This window comes from Rhea americana, unplaced genomic scaffold, assembly GCF_003343005.1.
Source record: "Rhea americana isolate MKP2758 unplaced genomic scaffold, rheAme1 scaffold_138, whole genome shotgun sequence".
Classification (NCBI taxonomy): Eukaryota; Metazoa; Chordata; class Aves; order Rheiformes; family Rheidae; genus Rhea; species Rhea americana.
In genome coordinates, this window is record NW_028185461.1 from 2178560 (window position 1) to 2199077 (window position 20518).

General features: G+C 36.8%; 2 protein-coding genes across 2 annotated transcripts in view; both read right to left on the reverse strand.

Annotated features, from left to right (window-relative positions):
* The window catches only part of TBCD (tubulin folding cofactor D), a 130019-nt gene extending 119182 nt beyond the window's left edge, over positions 1–10837 (reverse strand). Inside the window, exons 1-7 of the mRNA XM_085298315.1 lie at positions 10752–10837; positions 10233–10456; positions 5924–5974; positions 5624–5721; positions 4625–4726; positions 2669–2815; positions 1794–1849 (exon numbers count right to left, since the gene is read on the reverse strand). Of these exons, the coding sequence (XP_085154441.1) occupies positions 1794–1849; positions 2669–2815; positions 4625–4726; positions 5624–5721; positions 5924–5974; positions 10233–10431 (653 nt within the window). The 5' untranslated portion in view covers positions 10432–10456; positions 10752–10837. The remainder of the gene's footprint in view (positions 1–1793; positions 1850–2668; positions 2816–4624; positions 4727–5623; positions 5722–5923; positions 5975–10232; positions 10457–10751) is intronic.
* A 264-nt stretch (positions 10838–11101) lies between these two features.
* Positions 11102–19573, reverse strand: FN3K (fructosamine 3 kinase). Its single transcript, XM_085298320.1, has 6 exons — positions 18591–19573; positions 17373–17524; positions 15957–16048; positions 14677–14759; positions 13753–13875; positions 11102–13090 (listed from the first exon to the last, which is right to left on the reverse strand). The coding sequence occupies exons 1-6, from the start codon at positions 18729–18731 to the stop codon at positions 12752–12754; spliced, it is 930 nt and encodes a 309-aa protein (XP_085154446.1). The 5' UTR covers positions 18732–19573; the 3' UTR covers positions 11102–12751.
* Positions 19574–20518: the final 945 nt, after the last annotated feature.

Here is a 20518-nt window from a genome sequence, read left to right on the forward strand (position 1 = left end):
GTAAATGAAGTACAAATTCAATTAGTCTAAGGTGGCGAAAGAATTTTTTTGAATTACTGTCATCTTTACTTGAGAAGAATTCAGGGTAGTCACCAAAAACAGGAAATTCTTCAGGATGTTTGGTATGTTTTGTGATTTGCAGGTTTAGGGGGAAGCAAAGAAGAGAAAGGGCACATTCAAGCACATGTCTGCCCAAGAATAACTCGCTGTATCACACTTTCTCCTGACATCCTATGCTGCTGTCACCCTGTGATAAGACAGGTTACAAGTGATGATAACACAAAACAAGGCAGGTAACCGATGCTGATACTCTGGATTCCATTGCCAACTCCTTCATTAATTTTCCACGTGACACTGTTACTCCAAAACCAAGTTTTTGTTTTGTCATCAGATTCACAGCTTTAGCATTATACTTGATACATACAAATTTCTAAAGCATTTTGGGTCATGTAACAAAAGTTCAAAGTAAATTTAAAGTTAGCACACAGGCAGTTATTTCCCCCAAAGATGGTTAGGATCTTCCCTACTAAAAAAGTTGTATCTGACAACAATTTTGATACAGTAAAGCCTATAATTTTGTGCCTCTTTCAACCTAAACACACGTTCTATTATTCAGACTAGCTACCTACATCCACTCTCAGCATTTAATCTTTTTTTCATCCTACAGAGTCTCTGCTCCTATAGCTACACTGGCAAAACTTTGCTAGCAGAGCCCCCTAGTGTAGATACAATATATGCTAGTATAGATATGGGACATGCTAGCATAAAGATTTGGGGGGGGGTGTTAAAAAAATAATAATTAAAAAAAGGAAATCACAAACTGATTTGATTGAAGTTCTTTTCTGATAATTATGTTGGAATAAGATATGTATACTACCACGCTTTAGCTCCTTTATCATTTACTTTTGTATGAATCACAAATGAAAAAAATACATCCCTTAGAAAAATTATACACTGTACTAAGTCATAGTTTGTGATCACTATGAGATGCAATGCCTGGTTCTCTACTGCTTTACAACTCATTTTCTCATTTATGCAAAAGGCATAAGCTAACAAATTGTCATGATAATAGTTTAATATGTAATCTATTCCTATAGAATAGGAATTCCTGTATTTTCCAAAACACATTAATTCCAATCTCCACTAAAATGTTAGCAGAGGAGAGAAGACATACAGAAGTTGGTTATTTCAAATTTGTAACAACTCTAGCAACATAATTACTGAAATGATGCCCCCCNAAAAAAAAAAAAAAAAAAAAAAAAAAAAAAAAAAAAAAACACTCAGAACAACTGCACCTCTGTTGCAGGGAAATTGCTTGGTTCCTCAACACACAACTGAATAACTTTAGAGAAGCTGTCATGTCTCCATCTTTGGCGATATTCAAAAGCCATCTGGACACATTCCTGGGCAACATGCTCTAGGTGTCCCTGCTTGAGCAAAGGGGTTGGACTAGATGATCTCCACAATGTCCCTTCCAAACTCAACTATGCATCGACATCGATCTGTGATCTTTTTTAAGTCCCTAGAAACCAGAGAAAGCACTCTGAACAGTATTCTGATGGCAGTAAAGAACTGCAAGTATCACTTGCAATAGATATTTGTTTCCTTGGTAATTAAGAAGAAACATTTCCAACAATAAGTACGCTATTTGCAAGTTTAGCATCTCATATACAATTGTCAAACTTTCAGTCCTCCCAATGCCATCATTAGTAATACTGTCAGACTGAAAAATGGCAGGAGAAAAGAGAGACGGTGTTTTTCCTTTCTTGCCAAGAAGCACAAAAGAGACTTACTTTGAAACCAGTACAGCAGCTGCATCTCGAGCCTTATCACTGACAACCAAGTAACACTGAAAGTAAAAGAAAACTAACTGTGAAAGAGTTCACACATTTAGATTTAATAATGCAACTACAGAACAACTTTGTACATAAAGCGCTTACAAACATTATACTGAGCCTAAAACAGTAAGAAAATAAATATTCTATTTAACAAACCATATCCCAGACAACAGTCTCCCTTCTAGTGTCTTTCAAAGCCGGTTTACATTTACTGAAACCTTAAATTACAGTGGTACTTGTGCTATCACATGTCTGCAAGTGATAAGTCACTAAGAGCTGCTACTGTCGGAACCAGAAGTGGTTGAGGTGTGTTGTGGGATGTTTATTTTTAATCTTAAAGGGATTACAAGTTAGCCATTTCTGTTTATGCTCACTGAAAGTTTAGTATCTTCATTGAAAATTTTTCATGCGGTCATAGCTTCTCAGAGATATGCTATTCATCCTGATCAAATGGTAATTTCCTCCATAAATCATCAAATTTGGCTTTCAGGAAAACAAGCTAGTATTTTCAAATTTTAGAAGCTTATATAGTAAAAGCTTATACAGTAAAAAGCATACATCCATACCATATAGTCATAAGATAAAATAGTTTATTACTTTAGGGAAAAAAAAAAAAGGAACAGTCTCCTGGGACATTAAAGGACCAAAAAACATATTGAAGATTCTAAAACTACAGAGAAATTTTGTACAGATTAGATACAGACAATTTTGCCTTAAATAATATTTGAAAAAAAATCAGAATTCACTATATATTGAAAGATCAAACCTAAAAAAAAAAGAAAATACAGGTTTGAATGTATTACAAGATCTGTAAGATTTATTATACTTACTTTTGCTATATTAAGTATGCGATCCATTGTTGGCATTCGAGTATGCCCTTCTTCAGAAAGAATACTTCCATCAAAACGGGCCAGATCAAAAGGAATCAAGCATATCATGGAGAGCCATAACAAAAGCATATAACGAGTCTCCCAAGTCTGAAAAAGAACGGTAAAATAAAACATACACTCCACGTCCTAGAACATATTCTAACAAAATGGTCTGGAGCACAGACTAGCCACCAGCTCCAAGGAGTTTTTAAACCAAGAAGAAAAAACTCTAAACCTCAATGTTCTGAAACACCAAAGGAGACAGAAGTACAAGAAATCCCAAACAGGCATACTGTAACAAAGTTAAAGGGCCCTCCCCTCCGAACCTGTAATCTAGAGATGTTTATTTCTTTCTGAAAGCAAAGCTGCATGTGGCTATTTTCCTGTTTCCTCCTTCCCTCAGCATCAGCATCTCAAACAAGCAAAAGCCAACCATAGATTAATAGGAAAAGTCACTCCCTATCTGTAGATAGTGAAAGGAGAGGAAGAGAAAGAACATTTATATTCCCGAAGCATGACAAAAGAAAAAGACTTAGAAATATGTTGTTTTTTCTCATCTCTTACTACTTTCATGAACTTACTAAAGCAAATTTAGCTACAATAAAAAGAGACAGACAGAGCGACAGACAGACAGAGCGAGAGAAAAGACGCAACTTTTACGGAGCTTCTAAGGTAAACCTTCACCATAAAAGCTAATGCATCTTAAATCTATGTTCTGAGTGCATAAAAAGAATACTCATCTGTGAAGAGTTAGAAGTTGTTAGAGAAAAAGATGACCTTAGTTTTGCGGAAATTGCTCTTTAAGAACCAAAAGCTGTACAAACACATCAACAACAAATGGCAAAGTACTCAGAAGCAATAAAGCATATTAATAACTGTTTTGAATTTAGAGTAGAGAATTTATTTCTGAGATTTTTAAATAATTTAATTTTGCTCCTTAGAATAGATGATCAATATAAATAGAGGCTTAATAAGCCTCTGGGAATTTTCATTTTTCCTAATATTAAGAGTATGAAATATGATACCTCACTCCACGCCTAAAAATACTTTGCTTAAATATTTTTCCGATCATAATTCTTGCTCTGAACACTCTCACCCAAATGAAACTTAAATCAGAAAGGTAGCTAATGAAATGGTGTTGCACTGTTTTTGAAATTACAGACAGGTGGTAGAAAATTTAAAATTCTATGTTATTTCTCCATACCCAAGTATACATTACAAAAGGCAAAAATTCATGCCAAATCTATTCAATTTTCCCCATCTTCACCTCCCTCCTTTCAGAAGAGAAGGAAAAAACAAAAGCCCTTCATAGCTGAAGATAGATACTGGAGTGGAGGGGACAAATTAGGAAACTGAACAAAGAAAAGAAATCATCATTTCCTACACACGTTTACTCCTCAAAAACAGATCTCATATCAAATATCAGTGTTTTCAAAAACTTGTCTTTCTAATATCAAAAAATAGGAATAAAGACCTCAAAACTAAAGTACTCCTCTTCCTGTGATCTTATTTTCATGACTTCAAGCTAAATTAACATGACCAATTAATGATCTGCACAGCAGGAAGACAACTTTTCAGTTGCACCTTCTAGAAGTTCATTATCTTTCACTGTCTTTCCTTTTACTGTTGTTTATACTAATTTTACTTTTACTTACTTTTACTGTTTATACTTATTTCTTCTCTCACAGGAGTGGTTAAAAGTTTTACTGGCACCTCAACTTCTTTGTTTCTAAGCTGTAGAACACATCCAATAAAGGAAAAATACAAGGCCTCTCCCTCAATAACACAGTATTTCTTTTCTGACACAGTGACTTCAATATTAAATCCAACTATCCAGTTAACACTTTTTTTTTTTTTTTTTTTTTTGCAAAATTTTGCAGAATTAAGAGTTAAACAGAAAGCACGGCAAGCTCTCACCTCGCAGTCTTTTGGATTCTGGTCTACAAGCATATCCAAAACAGGCTGTAGATCACCTACTTCATGAGGAAACAGCGGGAGGAAAGGTTTGTACCCTCTCACCTACAAAAGAAACAGTTTCACAATTTAGTAAGGCATCTGCCATCTTCAAGTATTGAAGAAAAAGAAAAGAGCCTTTAAGAACCACAAGAATATGAATTCATTTCTTAAGTACTTCAGAGTTTGGGGGTTTTTACACACCTACTAAGAATAAGAACAAAAGGAAGGATAATTCTTTAACTTTAAAACAAACTCCTAAGAACTGGCTCAAGAGATGATCAGTTCCTGCTCAGTGCATATTTACATTTCCTTTTGACACAGACTGCTGAAAATCTTCACTGAACCACTATATAATTGTACAGTCCATCTAAATTTTCATCGTAATTTCCTTTTCTTTTTAATATGTCATTTTATCATCCAGTATCCCCATGTCTGCAATGATTTTTTTCAGATCTTGCTCTTTGCTACTCTAGATTATTAAATATCATCAGCTAATTGTATCACCACTCTGTCCTCCCCTTTTTACCTATCACTTAGAAATATAATCAAATAATACAGCTCCCAGTAAAGATAGCTATGGCAGCCCACTGATACCTATCTATTTTCCAACCTTTTAGCCAGTTTAAAACAAATTGCTTTAATATCATAGAAGCTTATTTTCTTTAACAGTATTGGACAGCAGGTCTTACAGAATGCCCTTTCAAAATTCAATCTGCTCCAACAACCAAGACATTTTCATGACCCCAGAAAAGTGCTGACTCTCTAAAGATGTGGGTGAACACATTAAAAAAGGAAACAAACAAACAAACAAAACTTAACTGTATTTTGTTTCATTGCAGTACTCAAAAATACTTTTTTAATATATTAAAAAAGTAAAACATTTAAATTATTTAAACAACAAATAAAATATAGAAAACTCACATACTTTCAATTACAGAATATTAAATTCCATTTTTTTACCTTTGTAATGATGTAAAGAAACTTAAAAGCCAGGTGAACTAGCAGGGGAGGAGATCCACTGTCCCGTATTACATCTAACAATGAATTCATCATCCACTCTAATGAAGGGAGAGGGAAAAAAAAAGTGAAACTACATGTAGTAGCTCTGAATTTCTCATATTTTTAATAAAGAGGGAGGTAATAGTCATATGTAATACTAACTACAACAGATTTGCAATGCAAGCATGGATTTTCTAGCTTAACAGATATTCAAGTACATACACACACACAAAAAAAAAAWTTTTAAGATGACATTTCTACCTAAGTGTCGATCCAGCAAGTGAGGTTGCTCCTGGTACTTGTCCATTATAACTGAAAAGGAAAAGATATCTGTGAAAAGCTATTCAAATGAGAGGCCATTAACAGCATTAATTGCGATATACCTCTGATTCCAGATAGTTTTAGAGTAAGATTTCAATATCCTGGAGCTAAATGTAGTGTAAATKACACCTATAAATGAGGTCAAGAAGTAGGAAGACTACAGAGAAGTTACTATAACCATATAGTCTGTCCACTTCTAAAGCACAAACATTTACCTATGCTGCATCATAAATTCCCTTCCTGAAGTCTCTCCCACTACTATCGACAAACTTCATAGCTAGATAAAACAAGCAAGCACTCAGCTTGTTGCTCTCGTTCCCTGTGGAACTCCTTGTGGCTCTCCTTTCCCAAGAGCAACTTCTCAGCACACCATTTCTGATGGAACTCGGCAAGTGGAGGACAACATTAAACCAGAACAGACTGCAGCTGTTGCAGGTAAAGCAGGTTTACACTGCACTCCTACCCAGGCAGCCTCAGAAACCTGCTTTACACCTTCCTGCCTCGCTGTTCACATCTTCTCCCTGCACATCCCATATTCCACTTACTTCTATGCACTGTTCTACTGGTTGCCACATCAAGTTACTAACTCTTCAAAAAATACACACACAACAGTACCTAAACATCAAGAAGTGCAGTAGTATAAAGAGACTTTCTCAACCCTGGGGCTAATATAGCCAGGGGAGAATTCTCCCTGGATACATGGGGTTCCATCACAAGCATATCTTCCTTCCTATGCTTAGAACATATTTAAGGGTCTGCACTGATGAAACAGGATATAGGAGTTGTGATATTTTTTTCTCTTTGTTTTAAGCTTCCTGGGCACAGAAGAAAAAAATACAGCATCACTTTGCATTGGAATGAGCTTATCACAGTTCTCAGAGCTGGAATGATTTCTTTTGAAATACAACAAAGGAAAATATTCAGCAAAGAATAAATGTTCCTGACACAATTAAACAGCTCTGTCATTAACCACCTGGAAAAATACAAACTGTAGCTACTACAAAACCCCTAAATCTTGTGTTCCTCAAAAATTTTCGTTGCTATCAGCAATACATTTTCTTTCTTTAGGCAAAACAGTCTGTTATGTGCATTTTAATATTGAAAATACTAAGAACAGGTTGCCATAGTTTGTAGAAACAGAAGTATTTCCATTTACATCTGAAAACAATGCAAAGCAGCTACAAAAATGAAAGTTAGTTTTCAGAAGAGGTTATAAAACAATGCAATATTGCACTGATGATTACCTGGATCCTTGTAGATATTTGGTCAGAAAATGTCTTTTTTACCTAAAACTAAAGTATATCATTAACCCTTCATTTTCCCGTATTTGTTTCTCCCAACAATTTTGCTCTCTAATCCTTTTACCCTTCTCCTCTTGGTCATATCAATGGTTAGATTTAAAATGTAATAAAAGTTCAACAGAGCTATGCTTGACCACTGGATGACAATGCCAAGACACTAGCCAGTCCAACACTAACTCCTACAATTCTGTTGGGATACCAAAGAGTTGTTTATTATCAGATGAGCCTGAGTTCCTAATTAACACTAATTTCCCATTGGAATTAATGACATCTTAAACTGCACACAAACAATGGAACTAGCAAATGCAAGAAGAGCCACCAATACTCACAGCAATAACTTACAATCAGAAATGGAATTTAACTGCAATTCCTTATCCTGCTAAATTGGTTTCCCATAGAACAGTCTAGCAAGCTAAAATAAAAGCCCAAATCGAAATGTTGACTGAAGAGAAATAAACTAAATAGAAGTTTTATAACGTTATTGTTGCAAAAAAAAATCATCCTAAATTTTCCTACAAAACTATATCAGTAGATTAAAAAGTTGAACACCACACATTTTTGTGAATGCTCGAAGATCTGTGTTAAAATCTCCCATAACTGGTCATCACTGAATAATCTGCACATAGATTAAACTACTCCCTAACCTTCAACATTATATCAATATACTCAGTTAATTTGTTAGCATATTTGGGACATCCCTCTTTTGCTCATGAAGCATCAAATAATGCCTTATGACACTAAATCTTAGATACTGAACAATATGTACAGTGCCTATCAAAGTATATTTTTATATATAAATATTTTATTTATCTATTTACTATGCAATGACATGTTCTTCTGATCAAGGTTACACTGCCATACCCTCCCCCGCCAATTTTCAAAGGAAATGCTCCCAGGAAGTACAAAAGTTAGTATTTCAGCGGATAGCCAAGCAATTTTTCTCATTAATGTGATAGAGGACAGATGCACACAGGTAGATCAGAAATACAAACAATGTAAATACCCAAAGACAGTATATATGACACAAAGAACTGTGAGGCACAGCAGGATTATCAACTCCAGAAGCAGATAACTTTTCAGAGATTGACACTTTTCAGAACGTCTTTAGCTATACTACGAAATTCTGCCTTTTCACCTATCATACCAAACAATCAACATAAATATGAGTGTTCTTGTCACTTCTTTCTGAGCAGTTACATGTTTACCATTAACTTCCTTGGATGACTCATGATTTGTTAAATCAACCAAGGATGCACAACAGATTAATAATAGTCACAAATCAGTGGAGCACAATGTTAAAAAATCAGCAACACAACTCCAAAACCATGGACACAAAAGTGACAGTGGGAGAGCTATCATAACTGCCACAATATACTGATCAGATGCTTCTATTGTAACATTTACATTGCTGGCTGCCTCTTTTCCTCATACCTACAAATAATTTAGAATCTAACGGTGTGTATGATTATAACTTTTGTACCTTTTTTCCTTGAAAAGGGCAGGAGAAACAGAATTAGCTTAACACTGGATCACAGGCAGTATAAGTAACAACTTTTCGTACTGGCTTCCTTATTCCAGTATTCTGTCCATGAACTGTTCTACATCTTGAGCCAATTGAACTACAGAGTCCATTTCCTGCCATAATTTTTAATTCTACTGAATAACTTCTCCAAGGCCAGATTTCTAAATGTGGCATATTTTGGTTTATTGTTGCCTACCCAGCTTCTTTTGGGTGAAAACAGACACTATAGCAGTATTTTCTTTTTGATAGCAAGTTTCTGTAACTTCACAATTTTTGCAATAGTATTTGCAAAATGTTAATCCATTCAAAATAAATTGTTTTGTAAAAACACAAAACTCTGAATTAGCTATTGCAAATTATCTGGCCAGGATATCGTATCCATTCCACAGTTGAGCAGTCTAACAGGCTAACTACCTAGGACACTTACATGAACATGATAACACTACCAGTTATTCAGCCGAGGTCTAGGGCTTGCACAGCTTTCATTATATGGCACAGAACTAGGGCTACTAAGTCAGATCTGAGTTGCCTCCACTCAGAAATAACTGGGCAGTCCATACGCAGTCAGCTGACTTTTTCACTTGTGTTAATCTACCTTTTATATTTTCTGTGAAACGTAAAATTCAAAATATGAAATAACAATCTTAAACAAAAAAAATCTATTTCTAGTAAGTAGATATTAAAACAATTTTTGATAAAGACATACAAATAACAACCAAACAAAACCTACCCTTTTCCTCCTCTATTCACACCATTTTAACACTTGCCATACCAAAATATGCCCTTTATACTATTTTTACTGACCTGCATGTGTCTCAGATAGCTTGGTCCCCTCTCACAACTGCAGCTTTTGGCAGCTGATAAATGTCTCGTTTGGTTCCAGCAACCATTACACGTAGCCCTGCCTCTGTGACAGCTCCTAAATCTGGCTATCGGATCACTGAACAAACTGCTTGGTTCTCAGAAACACTGTATGGCGATATTTATAGTCAAAATCCAAGCAAGCTGCAGATTACAAACTACTCTTGAAAATAAGAGGGCAGGCCTCCTGCCTGCCAAACTGTTTGCCTGCAATCTGCACACACTGTTGAAAACTTTTAACAGAATTACTGCCTGCACTTGCACAGGAAGCAGGTGGCTAAGCAAGGTTCAAAATTCAGATTTCTTAAACCCAAGGCATGGGTTTTATCTACTGAGTCAGAACAGAACATATACCTAAAAGACAAAATGAGTTTAATATATATTTTTATATATATATATATACACACATATATTTTATATATATATATATATATATATATATATATATATATATATATATATGTTAGTAAAGTCTAAACGTTGTTTCCTGTTTGGGACTAACGCTCGGCCCTTTTCTCTATTAGCGTCACTTCAGCAAGGTCCCCCCCTTGGATGCTGTACTTACCTACGAATTTTTCAATCGTCATCTCGCGAGTCACCAGGTCCGCAAACACCGCCCGGAGGCTTCCGATGAGTGCCCTGACTTCCTGGCTCTCCGTGAAGCTCTCCAGAATGTTTCCCCGGGCGATGACATCCGCCTCCAGGCTCCTGCTCTCCTCCTGCTCGGAGCCATCGCCCTCGCCCGGCGTCTCGCCCAGCGCCATGCCCGAGGCGGCCCGTCAGCGCTCCCTGGCAGCAGCACGGCGGAAAGGCGGCGGCGGTCACGGGAGCGCCGGGAGAGGCCGGGCCACCCCCTCCCCGCCGCCGCTCCCTCTGCGGCCACCGCCCCGGGCCCGGCGCCGCCCGCCGCCGCCATGCAGCCCGCCGCGGCCCGGCCCGGCCCGGCCCTCCCCCGCCCTCCTGCACGGCCGGCGGCTCCTGAGGGGGCGGCGGGGGCGGGAGGAAACGCCGGGGCGGCCCCGGGGCCCGCGCGCCACCCCCCCCAGTCGCCCCCCCGCTCGCCGCCAGCTCCTGCGCGCATTACCCCGGCAACCGCCGCTGCGCTCCCCGCGCTGGCCCGCGCGGAGCCACCCTCTACGGGGCGCCGCACGGGCCGAAAGGCTGCAGAGACGGCTGCGCGCGGCTCCGCCCCCGGCGGCGCAGCGGGCGGGAGCCTGAGGGGAAGCGCGGCGGCGGCGGCGGCACCCTCCCTCGCCGGGCTCCTCCTTCAGCCCCGCACCATCACCCAGTGCTTCCCATTCCCTCCATTGATTATAAAGGCAGTTCGGGGAGACGGGTAGTATCCAGCACCTCCGGCCGTGCCCAAGTGTCCGTCTTCAGGCTCAAATTCTTTAACGCAAACCACAATCGCGAGATGCAGAGACACTCAATATCTAGTTTTTGCAAGGCAAGTATTTTATCTGACAAGGAAAAGATCTTACGTTCACGTGTGTTTTTGTTAACATTAATAAATACTAGTTCTCATGCACTTTGCTGTTTTCCCAGGCCTGGATCTTCCAGCTATCAGCTACAATTTCAGCTGAATTCTAACATCACCCATTCTACTTTTTCACTATTATAAATGTATCAAGTGTTAGAAACAGTGTGACAAATTCACCTCATCGTAGCCCAAATTCAAGTAAGTAAAAAACTTAAACTATTTGTATTATGTTTACATAGAATAAATTCAAATTACTTAATGTTATAAAATCCAACTTTAAGCTTTAAAAGAAATCTTTTAGCATAGTAAACATAAGAAAAAAATATTGTTTCAGTGTCTGCTATATTCTACAGAATAATGTTATTTTCAAGATACTATTTATCATAGCAGTACCATGTAAAGCTGAAAAATGATCTAAACATATTTGAGCATTTTGAATATAACTTTTTAGGTATCAGGCATTACAACATCCAAAGCTTAAAGACATAGATTCAGTTAGTCTAATTTAGATTTTCCAATTCACATAAGCCTTCATGGGATTGCACTTTTATTTACTTTCTTTACCCCTCCTTCCTTCCATTAAAAAGGATTGATTTGTTAACATACTCTTGCTAATATTGTATGCCAGTATATTTGTTGCATGCTTTTCCTCCCCAAATTCTCATTGCCTATTTTTTCTGTAAAAATAAAGCAAATAGGAATACTGAAAAATATTTTTAAACCATCCATTTTTACACTGTTCCTTCAATAAGCAAGCAGTGATGGAACAGACTACTTTTGCCCAACATAAATTATTTTCTAGAACTGAAAAAAATCAAGTCCAAATCAGCATTGCAGCAATAATAGATGCTTTCTTATCATCAAATAGCTAAGTCTCCCTCCTGATACATTTTTACAGTTATTTAAATATACATCACTATTATAGCATAACATACTAACATGTCTTACTATAGCTAAAAAGAAAATCCTGTCAAATTAAGTACCAAAAATACAAGAAATGCTATTATACATGCTTGCAAAGTGCAGTCTAAAGGGCCCAATCTACTCTTCTTCCGATAAAGTGAAGTTTTTAATTTCTAGATTCATAGAATCTGAATTAAATTTTGGATCAGAACTCTTACAAGGGGAAGGAAAGAAAACACAGAAACATAAATGGGAAAAGGGATGGAAGCAGACAGAAGAGAAAAGAAAAACCCAACAAAAAAAAAAGGAGAGGTAAGGAACCAGTGATTACTTCAGCACCACAATCCCAGTAGCTCTCAATAATGAACTGGTGGTAGAACAGCAGAAGTGACAAGATGCACAAGGGCATGGAAATGCAGCAACTGACAAGCAGGACAGTCTACACACAGTAATGTTAGCCTGACTGTCATGCTACTTTTGCAGCCTAGTGAAGTTTTCACAAACCATGTAGTCCTTTTCTTCAGTGTAGTACGAATCTGTGGTAGTAAACTAGTATATAGAGTTAATTAACACAATCACTCCTAACGTTTAGGAGTGATCTAAAGGTACATCTGCCATGTGTTTCATCATCAACATTAATTTCTAGATTGTGTTACTTCTGATAAGCAGGGACTATGTCAGAATTTCTCAAGTGTTTTTGTTTACTTTAAAAGCTTTCTCATTACATTTAGGGTAGAGCCCCTATACCCTGTCCCAAAATGGTTCCAGTGGTTTATATAATTAAAGAGCTGATACAATTTGTTTCGTTTCTCAAATCCTGGAGCTTTGGGTATCTTACTGTGATAGGCAGAGAAAAAAGAGCTGCTAAACCCACCAAACATTCCAGCAATCGCCAGTTCAAATTCTGAATGGCCATAAAAGGAAGCAGGGTCAAAGACAATCGGCCCGGAGTCATCCTCAGCCACATTTCCTGCCCACAGGTCCCCATGCAGGAGAGCAGGAACAATTTCTATGTCACAGAACATTTCAGGAATCTTTAGCTGAAAGAGCATGAAGAAACACATAACAGTTCATGAGCCTTGAACAACATATTGAATAAGCAGAGTACTATAGAGTATAAGAGAAAAATGATCAAATACTGCCTCTTTTCAGTCCTCATGAAGCGCTTTTGAAGTGATGGCTACAAGTGTAAACCTAAACTACAAGTCGGTAAAGAATATTCTTACTTATTCTTGACAGTGTTTAACAAATCATTTATTTCACACCCTACTATCAACATCTAGTATTAATGTATTGTTTCATACATGGACACTATGGGCTGTCACAAGAAATATAAAATAAGTTTCATTTAAAAGAAATGGTTGAGTGGCAAAGATGATCACAGCACTCTCTGGTTCTTCCTGAGCTACTATCATGGAGACATTCAGTTTTTATGGAACTTAATTCTTAGACACAACTTCCTATTTTATCATTATTAGCTATATTCTAAGAAAGAAATTTCAGTGCTTAGAGATTTATTTTTAATATGCATTAAAAAAACTGAAAGAGCAACATGAATTCTTTTCAACTGACTGACATTAGACCAGCAGTGAAGTTATTCCTGTTCGCCAAAAGCCATGTAAATTTGCTATAAAACATTTAAAATTCCACTAGTGTATATTTTCTAACTTCACAAATAACAAATTTACAGTATGGTTTGTACCTTTAGCTGTGACCATAGTTCTCTTGCTTCTCTGTCTCCATAATCCTTTTCAATCAAATCCAATTGAGCCTGAAGTCGGTGACGTACAAAGAAAGAAGGCCAATCATTCTGCCATTCATTCACCTTAAAAATATGATATAGAAGTTTATTATAAACAATTTTAATGTAAGCATAGTCAGTATTAGCAATGTTAATATGGCCTGAACAATGTTACTAGAAATTTGGTTGATTGTTCACTTGAGAGTGATATCTTCTTCCATGCTTGGATGGGGCTGTCTTTAACATGAGATGTAAGTTAAGGTTCTGGCTATTTTCATTCATTCAGTTTTCTTAACAGTATATTTTAAAGGGAAACTCTCTAGTAAGCCTATTTCAGTTCTTCCATATATATTCCAAAATCTTTCTGGAAATTTAAGAAAACAATTCATTTTTATTAGGTAATGCATTCCTAATTTGGTCAAAAGCTGTACTCAGCAAAGAGTTTCAGATATTGAAAGTTCATTTAGTTAAATAGTTGAATGAAATTTTGCCATATGCAAAGTCAGAAATGGCTGGTTTATCCCTGAGAGTCTATTCCAATGTTTTATATGAGGTTTTATATACTGAGGCCTTCTAAAAAACAGTGAATTTTGCCATGAGACTTATGTAGTAGATAGAGGAAACAAAAACAGAGACATGGCTTATGAAGGAATAATTATTTTAAGTATCACCAAGCTGAAGAACCACCACGTAATTTTAACTTCTTGTCCAAACCACTGCACTTGCATGCCACTGAATGGCCATCACAGTCATTTCACCACTAGATCAAAATGAAGCACGGAAAACAAAGTGATCATAAAGCTGAACGCGATAAAACAAGCTTTTCGTGTACAGAATTTACAAAACTGTATGAGTACCTACTAACTTCACAGATATGGAACATACCTGGGGGATATAGCCACAGCAGGTGGCTGTATGGAATCCAAACTTATCCACATACTGAGACTCAGACTGACCTGCACCTTTACCTAAGAAATGAAATAAACATAGCAAGTTTAAAGATCATTACACAGAAAAGTATGCAAATATAGAATTAAATTTATCCAATAAGCCTAACAAATAATTTTAAATATGGATATTTGGATATTTCTAAGTAACACTTATTTCATAGTCACAGTCCTCTCTAAAAATAGTAAGAGCTATCTTAACCTCAAATATATTGGACACAGAGGCACAATTAATGACTTATTTGGATAACTGAGTTACACATTCAGGAACAGAGTCTAGCTCTCCAATTTGTAAGACACTGTTCTGTAACTGTTGTAAATCACTGGAACATGTTGCCACTAAACATGGCTTATTTTTGATTCATGAATTATTTGCGACTTGCCAGTAATCTGGCTTTCTCTCAAAAATAATAGAATGTAATATGTATATCACTACAAGTCAAATTCTATCCATTCCTAGAGTCATGGGAAACATGSAGAAACAAAATTGGGCATCAGATTTTAATACTAACTACTCTATAAGAAATGGAATTCCTTGTATGGTTTCCCATTTTGTTCTTTTTTGTTTTAATCCACTTTCCAAAGAATGATGGAAGGTACTTCCATTGATGTCAGTGAAAAATGAATCATACCTTTACAATGATGAATTATTATTGCCTTCAAGAAGCAACAATTGTTATATATTAGATTATATATTTGAGTTCAAAAATCCCCAATATATTTAAAGGGGAATTTCATTGTGAATTTACTAAGTGRTACGTATTTTGTAGTAAGTTAATCAGTTGAATTAACAGGGGAAAAAAGTAAAAAAGAGAATGTCTGTAACATCAAAAGATTGATAGGCTGAGAGTTTTACCTAGTACTGAAGGAGACATCTAGCCCAAATCTTTAGTTTGGGTTAAGAAATGTTGAAAGCTGTAAATATCAGCTATTAGCATTATTTCCTACTAAATTCCAGTATCAGCATATTTTTATATAACAAAGCATGTACAAAATGAAGATTTAAAAATATATTCACTGAGTATTGTATTAAAAGGATAGAATTTGTTTTATGTATTTAATAGCAATTACAGTTACTCTGTATATTGTGTACTTTTGAGAAGTTTGGCATAGGGACAGCAGGCATCTTATGAGACACATCATTAAAATTATAATGCAATAATGTGTCACAGCCAAATTATTTCATTTATGTTTGAGTACATGGTATCTATACTCTACCAATTGTGTGTTCCTCCTTTCTCAGTTTCTCTCCAAGCTTCTGGTTATAAAGATGAAGATCAGCTATCTGCTCTCCAAGCTTTGAAGAATATCTGTAAGTTCAAAAACAAAACAAAACAAAACAAAAAAGATAGATTAATGAAACATTGCAGAAAAAAATCTTAATTCAGCATGAACAAGTACAGGGTTCTACATTTGCCAGGAATATTCAGCTGCATGAACGTATAATAGGGAGCAAATGGCTAGACAGCAACTCTGTAGAAATGGTTTATAACAGATAATAAAATGAACATTAGTCAATAATATGCTCTTGCAAAAAGAGCATACATAACATAAGGTTGTATAAATAGGAGCACAGTATGAAATCTATTAAGTAATCCTTCTGGTCCACTCTACATTAATAAGCAGAAAACAAAACGTAGTATCTAGTTTTGAGCCTCACAGCTCATGATCAGTTGGACAGAAATAAGGAGGAGTCTAAAAAGAAGCCATGAGAAAAATTTTAATTAACTGAGGTTGCTTAACCTAGAAAAAAGACTGAAGAAAAAGTTTCTGTGCAGAGATACCTAACAGCAGCTGCGAGAGAGGCAACAATTTCTTCTTTGTGTCTAGAACAAGTAGAAAAGAAATCATGGGTTTAAAATTGCAACAAAGATGATTCATGTTAGACTTTAGAAAACCTTTCTTAATCTTAGGAATAGTAAACAACTGTCATGGACTGTTAGCAGAGGCTGTGCAATTGCCATTATTTTCACAATAAGCTGTCAAACAACTGCCAGAGCCACACAGGCATCACTACATTCCCTTAGAGCAGGGGAATGAAGGTGATCACTCTCGAAAGCCTAATTACTTTTTCAGCTTTGTTTACTGAGGAAACAATACTTATACAGTCATACTATCTATCTGTTTATTTCTATGGAAAATTTTAATCTCATGTCTGTGCTCTAGTGCCTTTGAGCTTTTTAGCTGGCTTCAACTGTATTTGATATGGGACCAGAGATCTCAAAAACATAAGTAGTGTGTAAATTTAATAAAAACTGATAAGCTGGGAAAAAGAAACCCAAATTAATAATCTCATGGGAGGAAGACAGGCAAAACTGAGCCATTTTCCCTTTCACTTCAGTAACATCTGACTGATCAGCACATGTGAACTGGTCTGCCAACCATCACACACAGCTCCGGACTAGCCAGAGTGTGCCATTTCAATGGCAGACAGGTCAGAGAAGAGCAAAATAGGGGGAAGGAGTGTACACATATATTTATGTATATGTATTTTAACTGAGATCTCGACAAATTCAAGCTGTATCGGTAAGAGAACAGAGATGTTCTTTTCAGGAATCTCTCTGAGCAGAGATATAAGAAAATACACTGAAAAAAATGCAGTAGAAAGAAAAACAGAGAAAAGCGCAGACATACTTGTTGAGATGCTTCATCTTTAGATATTCCATGACAAACATCGCTCCTCCTCCAGGAAGGTCAATCACTTTAATAGGCTGAGGCACTCTCACAGTATTGGTTTTCTGAATAGCCTCCAAACTTGCCATTTCCCCTTCAAACATCTTTCTAGCCTGTTAAGGAATAAGAACATCCTATGGACACTTGCAAAAAATACGTTGAGAAATAGTCTTGTTTTCAAATGTAACAGTTAACTCCTCCTGATAAAAGAATGTAGCTGCAGTGAGGTTTCAGTCTTTGCTTAGTCCTCCCTCTCCTTAGGGAGACTTGTTTGATCACCTCAGCTGGATTTTAATCTTTCTTTTCCCCAAATTCGTAGTAGGATAGAAAAAATTTCACCTTCAATTCCCATTATTTATCAAACTACTGAGATGTAACAGTTTTCTCTGAGGATAATACCATGAGGATAATACAGATGATCATTACTAAATGAAGTAAAAGATTGCATCCTTAAACTGGTTCTTTCTTTCCATAAAGGTCAACGGCCACCAGATGGAGTTTACAGTACAAACATTAAACCTGTACTCTGTACTTCTAATGTAAAGATGCTGTTCTTCACAGCAGCTTTGGGTTGTTTTAGATATTGATAAGCAATTTCTAATGCACTGGGTTACAAAAGACAATTTATTATGCATTTATTTAGTAATAGAAAAGCCAAGAGCTCAGCCTGAAAAATTGCGATAATCTTACTACTAGAAACTCAGAAAACAATGGGGAAGCTTGAAAAACCTGTAGCTTTCAAGAAATGCATGAGTTTCAGCATTGGCACCCTTTGTTTTCTTCCTCTTTCTCCTTTCCCTCCTACTATTCTATCCTCCCACTCGAAATATGAAGAAGAATGCAGTAAATGCAAATTCAGCTTTAGGCTTTTCCAAACTATAAGTACTACAAAAACAACTGTGCACTTGGTCTTTTTTTTTTCTTCTATACAGCAATGCTAGTTCCTGTTGTTGAGGGTTACCATACTGCATTACACTACATGCAGCATTAACCAAACCCATTTACTAGTTACTGTAAAATATACTACAGCTTTCAAAAGAAATTTGAAAGAAAAGCTTAGGTAATTCAGAGCTTGAAAATACTCAAATTCCATCATTTACAAACAACTGCTAAGTTCAAAAAGAGATATTGCTCTCTATGTACAATAATATTAGTAGTTAAATATCTGCTAGCATTAACCTGAGACTTATGGTTGATCTTAATAAATACTCGTCCACTGTCTGTTTCATAGGCTTGGCCTTGGCTGATGTATCCTCCTCCCGAGCTTCCAAATGCCTTCAGAATGGAAGTTTTCAATTCTGTTTTCAGTATCTTTTCCATGGCAATTTCCAGGCTGTTGTAGCTCTCTCCTGCTAAATCCACTGCAAAACGAGATTAAAGGTCTGGGTCCTTCTCTCACTGTCACTCTGCTATGAGGTAGAAAGGGCCACCCACCAAATCAAAAAATAGCAGCTAAAACAAAAAGCAAATCCAGAGATAATGTTTAGAAATGCTTTGGTTTTGCATGGGCTTTTATAGCTTTAGACGAAAAATAAAAGTCTTTAGAAATATTTGCTAGAATAAGATTGAGAGGTGTGGCCTGGGGTCCTTTTTCAACTGTGCTGAGAGCTGCTGGTATTTGTAGTTTGGACCCGTTCTTCTATTTTAAGCTCTGCGTTCACATTGGTAAAAGAGGTCATTTTTAAACAAAGCCACTAGAGGGAGTCTAAAGGCAACAATACAAATGGTGCACATTTATTGCATTAGTCATTACTGAGATAGTAAAATAAAACGTTGCAGTCCATCGGATGCAGTTTAATCATGCTGCTGACTGTATATCAGTCAACAGAAATAAGAGAAAAGTACTGTTTTCCCCCCTGCTCATAACCATTTTGTGTGGATTAGAGACCTGTTGTGGTCAATGAGATCTTTAGAACTCTTTCTGCCTCAGGATGTAACCTTGCCTCTAGTAGATTAGTGAAAAGGTTTTTATTGCCTGAAACTGCCCACAAGTCAGCAAGACAGTAAGGTGTTCATGGCTGGGCATTATCAAGTGAAAATTCATGGTAACAAAATCAGGAAGGTGATAAGTAAATTTAGAGTTCTATTTCTGTGTGCTTCTCCTGCTCTAATATGCAATCTTTAAGAAGTCCTTTCACTTTTTTCCTTCACATAGAAAAAGGTTCCCTTGGATACTGCTGGATTTAATGACTTTGTACTGACCGAGCGTACTGATACACTCAGGTAAAAAGTGCAACATGTTATAATCCTGATCCTATTTTTTTTAAAATACTATCTGTATAAAGATAACATATTTGGTTCCATGAATAAAGCTGGGTCCTAGCGTATCATAACCTGTGCAGAAGACTGGAGGTCTTGTTCCCACATGGAGCAGAAATGTCATCCATCTCTCCAGTGACTTTCTGGATTCTGTGCCATTACTTCACTCGCGCTTTCATGCATTTCTCTCACTTTCCTATATCGTTAGCTTATAATGCCAAAACCAAGCAGCTTATATGAATCAAAGGACTGAATGATTACAAATCCTGGCTTCATTTAGGTAGGCTCCTCACTACATTCCCAAATGTTTCTAGTCAAACATGGACTGGAATAAATTGGTATAGTACAAGTGATTTCTTAAACAAGTAATTTCTCAAAACATAGACAGCTTCTTAGAGTACACAGAGGAACTGGAATATAGCTGACCTCAAAGGGACAAATTCCCCTAAGGAGGAACCTTTCTAACATGCAGATATATTTGAGCAGGACACTGTTTACAGAGTAAGAGCACAAGCCGTCAAAGCGAAGTTCAACAAATGCAACCTGGAATCACAAACACTGATTCAAACACTGAGGAATACAAAAGAATAGCGAGAAGCCACTTTTCAGGTTACCTTGGTTGGTGCATGTAAGGTAACCAGTGACTGTTTTTGCAACCCTTCTACAAAGAACAGCTGTAATTATCATAGCAATCCAGTGTTGCTGACACACTAAGTGTAAAATACATCATTCACAAAATAAAGCCATAGAAGATGGTGTTAGGGAAAGGTGGATAGTCAACACTTGTCATAGGAGCCATAAGTAGCCAGTCCATACACCATCATGGAGTATCTGTGCCCAGAAAGGGG